Source organism: Melanotaenia boesemani, chromosome 9 (assembly GCF_017639745.1).
Source record: "Melanotaenia boesemani isolate fMelBoe1 chromosome 9, fMelBoe1.pri, whole genome shotgun sequence".
NCBI classification, from domain to species: domain Eukaryota; kingdom Metazoa; phylum Chordata; class Actinopteri; order Atheriniformes; family Melanotaeniidae; genus Melanotaenia; species Melanotaenia boesemani.
Genome location: NC_055690.1, coordinates 36,237,002 through 36,247,900, shown reverse-complemented (window position 1 = coordinate 36,247,900; position 10,899 = coordinate 36,237,002). Strand labels below are relative to the sequence as shown.

The window sequence follows — 10,899 nt, the reverse complement described above, 5'->3', positions numbered from 1 at the left end:
AAAAGTAGTGAGCATCGATGGTCACTAGACGGGTCAATATAGACCACAATGCATTGCGGGCAGAAGCTCAACATGGAGCAAGGAGGAGAAAAAATTAAGCTTCGCGAAATTACCTATAAGCAAACAAACAAAGAATAAAATATAACATAAGAAATACAAATCAAAATATTTACACACAACTTTGGATTGGATTTGGAATGACATCTTGACGCAGGTTGTGGTTCCCGTGGTGACGGCAGTAGTCACGTGGTTTGCGGCGAGGAAAAAAAGGCAGCTTTGTGTCTGAATCGCCAAGAGAATGAGTCACTATGTAGTGCAGCCCTATGTAGTGAAGGAGGGGTTAGTAGGGGGGACATTCGGACACAATCCATGTGATAGAAAATATGAGCTGATCTGGTGCAGCAACACGTCTGGAAAAAGTAGTTCCAGGGTGATGTTCGGCACGGTGTAAAAAGTAGTTCCAGGGTGATGTTCATCACCCTCTTTTTCTAACAACTGTCTAGAAACTTCTGGGAAGTGAGGAGACCAGTTGCTGGAGTTTTAGGAGAGGAATGTTGTCCCATTTCCAAAGATCTCCAGCATTTGGTTTTGACCTTCAAGGTTCAAGGTTCAAGGAATCTTTATTATCCCATGAGGGCAATTTGTTGTACCTTTAGCCTTGTCCCATGCATACAGGGATTCCTCCTGCTTCTCTGAATCTTTATACACTGTTGATTAAGGTTACTCAATTCAGTCCTACGTGGGCCGGAGTCCTGCAGGTTTTCTATGTTTTCCTGCTCCAACACACACCTCATAGCACTAAACTGAGTAGCCCTGCTGTAGATGGAGGATCTTCAAAGTCTGTGGAACATTTTTCTGAAATCGTTCCACAGTTTTAGATCCAGTTTGTCTCAGATTGGTGAAGCTCTGTCCATCTTTCCATCTGAGAGACTCTGCCTCTCTGAAATGCTCCTTTTATACCAGTCATGTTACTGACCTGTTGCCAGGTAACCTGATTAGTTGTCAAATGCTCCTCCAGGTGTTTCTGGTTTGTACCAGGTACTTTTCCAGCCTTTTGTTGCTCATATTTTCATCTCATGGTGAAACGTCTTTGTTTCATCCTCTGGTCTGATGTGTCTTGTTTTCTACTGGGAATAAAATATGACCTGATGAGATTTTAAAATAATTCAATTTTGTAAAAAAAAAAAAAAAAAAAAAAAAAAAAAAAAAAATATATATATATATATATATATATATGTGTGTGTGTGTGTGTGTGTGTGTGTGTGTGTGTGTGTGTGTGTGTGTAGCTGAAAGAAGTTTTAGGTCATTTATTTGAAAAAACATTGTTATCATAGACAAAGAGAAAGTTTCATTGTGATCAGAAATGGGTCCTTGGTCCAGGAAGTGAACGGTCTAATGTAAAACACACCATCTCCGCTCTGTTCTTCTTCGTGTCCATAAATTGTTCCAAGTCCTCGTCCACTGACGAGCTGGTGGTACGATGATGTTTCATACATGAAAAGTCGACTACAACTCCAGGGGTGCATCTCACTAAAGAACAAACAGTGAGCATGTCCAGTGATTTTAATCAGTTCTCCGCCACATTCTTCATCTCCATGGCAACAGCAGCTGGGACTGGAGGAGTGTCCTGAGACGGTGTGTTGTTAGGTCGTCCATCGGTGCTGGTGTGAGGACAGAGGATCAGTTCTCAGTAGCTGCTCAGATCTGCTTCATGCAGACCGTGCAGCGACTGATCCCCCTGGAGTCCTCAGACATGGTCCAGGACCTCGGTTTGCTGCAGGATCACACACAGATAGGATGTTCCATCAGACAGAACCACAGGTCAACGTCAGACAATGCTGCCATCTGCTGTTCTAATGCTGAACTACAGTCCTGTCCTGTTTTTACAGTCCTGATAAAGAGTCCTGATCCAGAGTTATGGTCCAGAGTCCTGATCCAGTCCTCATGCCATCATGAGGACTTACTGTGTTGTAATCTTCTAAACTGGTCTAGATAAACAGTTCTCCAGCTTTTGAGTTTTTTGGTCATTTTCTCTTCAGTCCTGGTACCGTACCAGTTCCAGAGGGTCTAAAATGCCCATTTATGCTGGACGCAGCAGACGGACGGACAGTTTCATCCATCTCCTGCGTCGGTTACGCCCGAAATTTTCAGGGAGCTTAGCTATCCATCACTTGAAGCTTGAGAAGAAGAAGAGGATCAGGGAACAAAAAAGCAGAAGAAGAATGAAGATGAGCACAATTATAGAAATTGGGCGAGCTTTTAAAGAAAGACTGGCGTGTTGGGCGGTTGGAAACAACTTCATAGCGACGCATCACGGCCGCCAACCGGTGTCTGAAACTGACGTCGGCTCCCGGGACTGAACTCTGAACTCAGCACTGCCCCTAGTGGAGGAACTGACTTAACCATGGCAACGTAAAACATGCATGGAAGCATGAGAACGGCAGCGTATGACAACTTTTGAAATGGACGTCGCTATTTACATATGTAAGGGAGCAAAAAATGGGACTTAACTCTAAATCCTTCAGGCAGAAAAAAAGGCTCCTAGCTTGAGGGATGAACCAGAGTTGTGTTGACATATAAAAGATGACGCAGCAAAGAACCAGTTTAAACTGGATCTTCAGGCTCTTTTACACAAAGACACATCATTTGATTCCAGTTCTTTAGTTTCATGTGGGAAAACCAGTCTGATGGACAGAAAACTGGATTCTAGCAGCAACCCCAGCAACTGTTAGCTGGAAACCTGGCTTATCTTAGCGTGGAGGCAGAAACTGGACACGTGGAGGACAGAAGAAGAAGAGTCAGGACTAAAAACTATCTATAGCAGAGGAACAGGATGGGACTGTGTTTCAGGATGTTCCCTCGATATGTCGATGACGCTGTTTTCTACCTGACTTTGTTGTTTTACCTGAACATGTTGTTGGGGTCCAGAGCTGCCAGCCAGAAGCTGTAGGAGCCGCTGTAGTAGTTGCAGGTTCCTCGTTCATGGCACTCCACGAAAGGAACCTTCCTGAAATGTTCTAAACAGGATCCAGGTGAGACTAGAGGCTGACCTGAACCCTCTGACCCAACACCTGTTTCCTGCAGACCAATGAAGTCCACAGTCAGGGTCAAAAACAAGATCAATAAAGAGATTTTGGATGACTGGCAGGAGAAGCTCCTGACTCACCATCACAAAGGAGAACCCAGACCAAAGTGGCCTCCATCCAGAGGGGCAGGTTGCAAGTCTGGAGGTCTGACTGTGGATGGCGATCACGTTAGCCGTGGCCTCACATACAGAACACCTGGAACACAGGAAGGAAATTAAACATGTGTCACATCAGGTAAAAACCCAGCTTTAAATATCCGAAACACTTTGTTTGGAACTTTAAAGATCTGGGTGAGTCCAGGACAGAATCCCAAGCAGGATCCTGCTTTTGAACTGGAATTTCCACTTTCAGGTACCTCTAGAGCAGTGGTTTTCAAACTTTTTTCCTTAGGGACTCCCTTTATGCAAATGCTAAAAAGTAGCCACGAATGTGCAACGAAATGCTTGACTTACAAAATGATATAAAATACAATATGGGGCTCACGATATGAAATACTCACGATACGAAACCCACAGGCATGTTGGGCATATTGAGATGAGTGGTGGACTGTTAACATTTAGCATTCATTTCCCCGTCTTTTACTTAAAATGTGTTTTTGTTAAATCGTTCATCTTCAGGTTATGTTAAATTTGATAATATTTATTTAGATCTAGTAGACAATATGTACACTCAAAGGAAAAGCAGTAGTTTTCTGGGAGGTTAATTAAAGAGTGATTAAATTCACACAGGCACCTTGGGCAGCTTAGGGGTCCTTGAGGCTGAAAAACGAGGAAGTGTTGTTTAGTAAGCCCCAGTAGTCTGCAGTGTGCAGCTGCATGTTCATGTGCTTGTGTTTCTGTGTTGCAGAAATAAAAGAGAAAGAATGTTTATTCATGTTCATGTGCTGCTATGGTCGGGCGAGAGGGTCAAACTTATTAGAATAGAATAGAATAGAATGCCTTTTATTGTCATTATACACATATACAATGAGATTAAGCCATCACCAATGTCAGTACAAAGAGAGCAGTATAGAAGATAAATAAATAAATAAAAGATCTAAGGTATAAAATATTTACAAAAATAAACAGATGTGCACACTCCTTGAGTTATTTGCAGATATAAGTATGATGTATATACCTGTATACTATACATGTGTATAGTGTTTGAGCTGAAAATATATAAATTACACTGAAACATATCCAAGTCAGAAAATATATTGCACATTCAAAGTATTGTTGCACGTATCATGATATGTTGTACATGTCATATGACAGAAAGTATTGCACATATGTCGTTAGTGTCCAGAGTATTTCAGATTTGAATTCCTACAGGAGTTTAGGGCAGTTATTGCTTTTAAAAAGAAACTGTTTTTGAGTCTGTTTGTTTTAGTCCTGATGCACCTGTAGCGCCTCCCAGAAGGCAGCAGGGCAAACAGATCAGAGCCAGGGTGGGAGCTGTCATTTATGATGTTTCTGGCTCTGCTGAGGAAGCGGGAGGTGTAAATGTCCATCAGGGAGGGGAGAGGGCAGCCAATGATCTTCTGTGCTGTCTTTACAACTCTCTGTAGCCTCTCCCTGTCTGCTACAGTGCAGCTGCCGTACCATACTGTGATGCAGTATGTCAGCAGGCTCTCGATGGACGAGCGGTAGAAGGTCAGCATCAGGTTGGAGTTTAGTTTGTGCTTCCTGAGGACTCTGCTGAGCCTTCTTGGTGATTGACGTGATATTCTCTGACCAGGAGATGGTTATTCTCAGGGCTTCGCATTCTTAAAACTTTTTTTTTTTAATTTCGTCTTTTTAAATTTCGACCTTTTATGTGATTTTACTTCGACCTTTTTTTATTTCGCAAAATTTCGTACCTTCAAATTTCATTACACCCCAACTAAAAAGCCACGGAGCCCTTCTACGGTTGTTACCGGAGGATTCCACCGGACGCATTACCTCCGCCAAGGCGGCGTCTGTCCATCTGTTTGTTAGCAACATAACTCAAAAAGTTATGGACATATTTTGGTTAAATTTTCAGGAGGAACAAGTTTTGGGGTGATCAGGATCTCCGCCTGGACACTAGAACCGCCCTACAAGGCGGCATTTTCAGAGGTCCATTTTTTTATCTTTGAATCTTTTTTTTATCATTCGGAAGTGGACACAGCTTCAATAACAGAATAATTAATTGATCAGCATGTGGTATTACTTTGGGCTTGCATTCCAACATTCACTCATCAGCTAAAATATAACAGAATTAAATCATTTTTAAATGTACTTTGATTTTTATTGTTTATTTGAACAAAGAAGCTTCATATGAAACTAAAGTAAGGAAACAGAGAGCTGGATGTCTGCTGATATTGGTTAACTATCAATAATGAAGGCACGCTGGTCGTTCTGGCATGGAGGCAGCAGGTGGAGGACCCTGCACTCAGCGCAGCATGTCCAACAACAGGCAGGAAAACTGCCTCGCCATCTTGTCCAGGACGTCGACTTCAAACTTGGTCCTGTTGTAGCTGTTGCTGGAGCAAAGCTAAAGCTTATTCTGCTTTCATTCCTCTGCTTCTCTTCATTTTTATTATAATTTATGATGAAAAATTGTGTAAAATCCACACACGTGATCAGAGCTTCTCGTCTGTGGTTTTTGAAGTAAAACAGATGTGATGCGAGTTCGTTACCGGCTGATTTTTCTCTCCAGCTGCTCTTCAGGGATGTGAGGAACGCCTTCCGGCACCGGTTCATCCGTGGACAGCCAGCACGAGTAGTCATTGCGTGCGGCGTAGTTACAGGTTTGTGGCGAGAAGCAGTACAAGAAGGGCATGGTGCTGAAGCGAGGGAGGCAGCTGCCCAACGTCCCTGCAGGGGGACAGAGAGGACAGACATGCTGAGTGAGGGGTGGAGACACAAGGACACACCCACACAGGTAGGGTCAGGTGACGACAACACGCAGGGTAAATATTCAGCCACTTCTGCTTCTAACGTGCTGATTTTTCTTGTTTTAAGAGAAAAAAATAAACTAGATAATTTCCCATCTCTGATATTGTCTCAACAAGCTTCTGCTTAAATAAAATTACATGCAAATAAAAAACTTTTTAGATTAATAAAATATTTAAAGACCTTAGACCTTACAGCGAGAAGGTCGCTGGTTCAGGCAACAGTAAATTTGAAACATTTCTAAATGTATAAAAGATTTACGGATGATGGATGAGGACGCTGCAGGTTTGTGTTTGTTACCCAAATCTTGTCCGTGAGCTCGGCTGTTGCCGTTGATGAAGAGCAGCGAGTATCCTTCCTGGATCAGGACCGACCCCGCTGGGCATGGTGGGGGCACCGGCTGCTGGCTGTGCCTGGTAAACAGGAAGCCGTTGACGCTCGGCATATCACCACGAACACCTCTCGCACCTTTTGAACCTTTAGATCCAGGGAAACCAAGGGAACCTTGAAGACCTAAAACAACAGACCAGTAAATGAGGAATCTGCTTCTTCCTGCATTTTTTTATTATTCAGAAAATGTTCTGATTGTTTATCTGGACTCAACCATAATGACCATAATGAATAATAATAAGAACTCACATTTTCTTGAGTTAGATGAGATGAGTTTGTTTACCTTGTCGACCCGGTTCTCCCGTCTCTCCTTTCTCCCCTTTCTTCCCTTTCAGACCTACATTTCCTTTCTGCCCTTTAGCCCCAACAGAACCTTCTTTACCTGCAACCACAAAACAGTTCCTCCTCTGAATAATACATTTTTCTCTTCCAGCTGCATCTTAGTGCCATTCAGCACAACAAACCTTTATTTCCTGGTCTTCCACGGGCCCCTGGGGGCCCAGGTAGTCCCTCCTCCCCCACTGCTCCAGGAGGACCTTTGTGTCCAGGGATCAGACGCACTTCTTCAGTTCCATCCCTCCCCTGTTCTCCTGCAGGGGGGCAGTATGTAAGTACCCCGTGCATGGACATGTGTGTTTGTGTATGTGTGTGGGCTGAGTTTTACCTTGTCTCCCAGGTGGTCCTGGAGGTCCTTTTTTGCCGGAATCACCTGGTGGTCCATCCATTCCCCCCAAACCTGGAACGCAGACAGCAAAGCTCTGTTAGACTGTCCAACTAAAACCTGAAGTTTCTACTAAATTTACAGGGAAAACTGAGACTTGGTGATTGATTTGATTGGTCGTTTCAGGAGATCCACATCTTCACATTCAACTGCAGGTTCTGGTAGGGATATGGTCACAATATCACTTTTTGGCACTGAGGTCTGGGACAACATCTGGACCAGACTCTACTGCAACCACCACGGGATCACACTCCTCAGCCTCCTGAGGAAGGTTTCTCCAGGGTAGGGATCGTAAATCGTGGTCCTCGAGGGCAGGTGTCCTGCAGGTTTAAGAGGTTTCCCTGCTGCCACACACCGAACTCAAAGTCAGACTTATTCAGAGCTTGATGTGAAGCTCTACACAAGTCTGCTAATTACCCATTGATTTGAGTCAGGTGTGTTTCAATGGAAAAACTTCTAAAACCTGCAGGACACCAACCCTTGAGGACCAGAGTTTAGCATCCCTGTTTCAGGGTGTTGGAAAGGAGGGTCTGGTCAATTGTTGAACCTCAGATTCAGAAGGATTGTGGGTTTTCTCCAGAGTTACTAAGGGGAGATGGGAGTTTGACCATCCAGTCTACATACGGTTTGCAGACTTGGAGAAGGCTACGACCAGATATCAGTAAAGCCACAGACCAGTATTTCAGCTCATCTATCTCTTCTATGTTCCAACCCTCACCTATGGTCACTAGATTTGGGTAGAGGCCAAAAAGATGAGATCCTGGATACGAATGGCTGGTTGGGCTCAGCCTGAAAAAGGTGAGAAGCTCACACATCTAGAGTTAACTTGAAGTAGAGCTGCTGCTTCTCTGTATCAAAAGGAGTCAGCTGAGGTGGTTTGGGTATTTGACCAGGATGTCTCTTGGTTATCTCCACTAGAGGCTCTCAGGTTACGTCCTACTAGGAGGAGACTCTGGGGCAGACCCAACACCTGCTAGAGGGATTATATATCCCTTCTGTCCTGGGAATGCCTTGGAATCCCCCAGGAGGTGTTGGAAAGTGTTGCTGGTTAGAAGAATGTCTGGGTCTCCCTCCTGAACCAGTTGCTTCTGCAAAACAACGTTGAAAAGGAGCAGAAAATGTATTGAAGACCATTTCAAGATGTGGCATCCACAGGTAGAACCGGTCCAGAAGTCCAGAGTCGGTGTGAGTTAGGTGTGCTAAGGTGTTCTCTGATGAGATGAGTCTTCAGAGCTTCTTGAAAGCAGAAAAGGACACCCCCTGCTCTGACAGCATTCAGTAGCTTGTTCCACCAACAGTCTGGACTGAGACTGACAGGGCCAGACGTTGTTCCTGAGAGGAACTCAGAGGTCCATAAGGAGCAAAAGTCAGTAGGACTGAGTTTAAACAGCTGCTGCAGACCCAGAAGTCTTATAATCTTATAAAAATATAATCAAATTACATTACATTCAGGCGGTCGTGGACAGACTGTGAGGTCAACGAGTAGTGGGGGGCGGGGGGCTTGAAAAACATCAAGCAAATGTTGGACATTCGTCTAACTGGAGGCACAACACAAGAATCAAAGAAAGCTCACCTCTGATGGCAAAACTACATTTTAGAGGAAAACCGTGAACCTGGTGGTGTCACTAATGAACTCTTGTCCTGTCCAGCACGGTGGCAGCAGAATGAAGGTCTGGCTGCTGTGTTGTACTGAACAATTTTGCTTCACCAAGAGAAGCTTTTTGGGTATAAGTTTCCTCTTGATAATCTGATTTATTTATTTTTTAATTTTGTATCTAATTTATTTATTTTGAATTATGTAATTTACATAATCTTGTTGGACCTGACCAGAGGGACAGAAAAAAGGAGAATAATCTGGCCATCAGCAGCAGTCCTGGAGCACCAACTCAAGCCCCCCCCCACAACCACCACGACGAAGACCACCCCTGACCCACCCACAGGGTGGCAGGAATCTTGGTGTCATGGTAGACAACCAGCTGACCTTTAAGGACCATGTTGCCTCGGTTGCTCGATCTTGCCGATTTGCTCTCTACTACATCAGGAGGATCAGACCCTACCTGACTGAACACACGACCCAGCTCCTGGTCCAGGCTCTGGTCATTTCACGCATTGACTACTGCAACTCCTTACTGGCTGGCCTGCCTGCATGCTCAGTTAAACCTCTGCAGATGATCCAGAACGCAGCAGCACGTCTGGTCTTCAACCAGCCCAAAAGAGCTCATGTCACTCCGCTGCTAATCGCTCTCCACTGGCTTCCAGTTGCAGCGCATCAGATTCAAAGCTCTGCTTCTGGCTTACAAAACAATAACTAAACGGCGCCGGTCTACCTCCACTCCTTAATCCAGAGCTACACTCCCTCTCCACAGTTACGCTCTGCCAGTGAAAGACGCCTAGTGCTCCCACCACAAGGTGGCGCCACATCAGTAGCTAGACTCTTCTCCTCTGTTGTTCCCCGGTGGTGGAACGATCTACCAAACTCCGTCCGATCCACAGAGTCCTTATCCACTTTTAAAAGCAAGCTAAAGACTCAGTTGTTTAAGGAGCATTTCCACACTTAGATTAACTCTTCTACTCAGAATGAGTTAGAAAGCTTTGTCCATCTCTTTGGATCAACCAAGTACTGAATAAGCTGTGTGCACTTATGCCCAAGTTGATATTGTTTGATGAATTCGTGATCTTTGTATTTAAACAAAATGACTTACAAAAACTACAAAAAAAACTACAAAAAAAAAAAAAAAAAACAATTATATACACTGGCTCTAGCGCTACATGACAGCACCTGGTCCAACTGGACTCAAAGCAGCCTCCTATTTTGGAGTTAGAAGCAAGAATGAATCTTCTAGTGGCATGGATTTCTTTACTTTCTAATGTTGTAGAAAGTGGGTGCCAGCGTTCTTTGTATAATTCTGCTTGTGATGCAAATTTACTCCAGTTCTTACCTTTTGGTCCAGTGGGACCAATTTCTCCCATGTGTCCTTTTAGTCCAGGAGGTCCCGGGGGTCCGCATCCACCCTGTCAACAATAAACTGACTGGAATCACTGTTTCTTTTCATCATTTAACTGGATAATAAATCAAATCACTGCTTAGGGATTGTGGTCTGTACAGACCTGCAGGCCTTTTAAACCATGGTCACCAGGAGGGCCGGTTGGTCCCGGTGGACCTGTTGCTCCTTTGCATCCTTTTTCTCCTTTATTACCAGGACCTGGAGGTCCAGGAGGACCTTTACAGCCAGGTGGACCTACATAGTAAACACAACATGTTGTCCCTTATCCTTTCTTCACATGAGATTGATGTTGGACTGACACCAAACTGGTGTTGGTAGAAGTCCTGTCCGGTCCAAACTAGCTTAACCAGTGTGGTTAATAAACTAAATCAGTGTGCTTCCCTCAATCTGACCCAGTTTTTTAGGGATCTAAACCAAACCAAACAAAGTGAATATAAGGAAGTTAAAAGAATACCTGTCCTAAGAGGCTTTCAAAACGACCACCTTATGACAGTGAAATCCACACAATAAGAAGCCTGTAAGATTTAGCTTGGTCAATAGAGATCAATTCAAATTCCTACTTACTCCACTTAGCTAACCGAGTGTCCCCTTATCGCCTCAGTTTAAGGGCTGGACAACTAATAAAGGAAAGAAGTTGTCTCTCAGCTACAAATCAGACATGATCAAGGAGAGGAATTTGGATCAGGACAGAATTCCTGTAATCAGGGATATCCCAATCCAACCTCAAGTATCCTTTTGTGGTCCCAATCAAGACGTTTTTTGATTGACTGATATCCAGGTCACTTAAGCTCCGTTTTCACCAA

The 10,899-nt window shown here is 44.1% G+C and overlaps 1 protein-coding gene across 2 annotated transcripts in view; it reads right to left on the bottom strand.

Annotated features, from left to right (window-relative positions):
- Window positions 1–1,241: 1,241 nt before the first annotated feature.
- col4a3 (collagen, type IV, alpha 3) overlaps window positions 1,242–10,899 on the bottom strand; it is a 76,406-nt gene continuing 66,748 nt past the window's right edge. For both annotated transcript variants that reach the window (XM_041995190.1, XM_041995189.1), the window contains 10 exons: window positions 10,200–10,330; window positions 10,031–10,103; window positions 7,035–7,106; window positions 6,835–6,960; window positions 6,654–6,752; window positions 6,281–6,493; window positions 5,725–5,902; window positions 3,167–3,281; window positions 2,906–3,078; window positions 1,242–1,774 (listed from right to left, as the gene is read on the bottom strand). In XM_041995190.1, coding sequence (XP_041851124.1) covers window positions 1,699–1,774; window positions 2,906–3,078; window positions 3,167–3,281; window positions 5,725–5,902; window positions 6,281–6,493; window positions 6,654–6,752; window positions 6,835–6,960; window positions 7,035–7,106; window positions 10,031–10,103; window positions 10,200–10,330 — 1,256 coding nt within the window. In that variant the 3' untranslated portion in view covers window positions 1,242–1,698. The remainder of the gene's footprint in view (window positions 1,775–2,905; window positions 3,079–3,166; window positions 3,282–5,724; window positions 5,903–6,280; window positions 6,494–6,653; window positions 6,753–6,834; window positions 6,961–7,034; window positions 7,107–10,030; window positions 10,104–10,199; window positions 10,331–10,899) is intronic.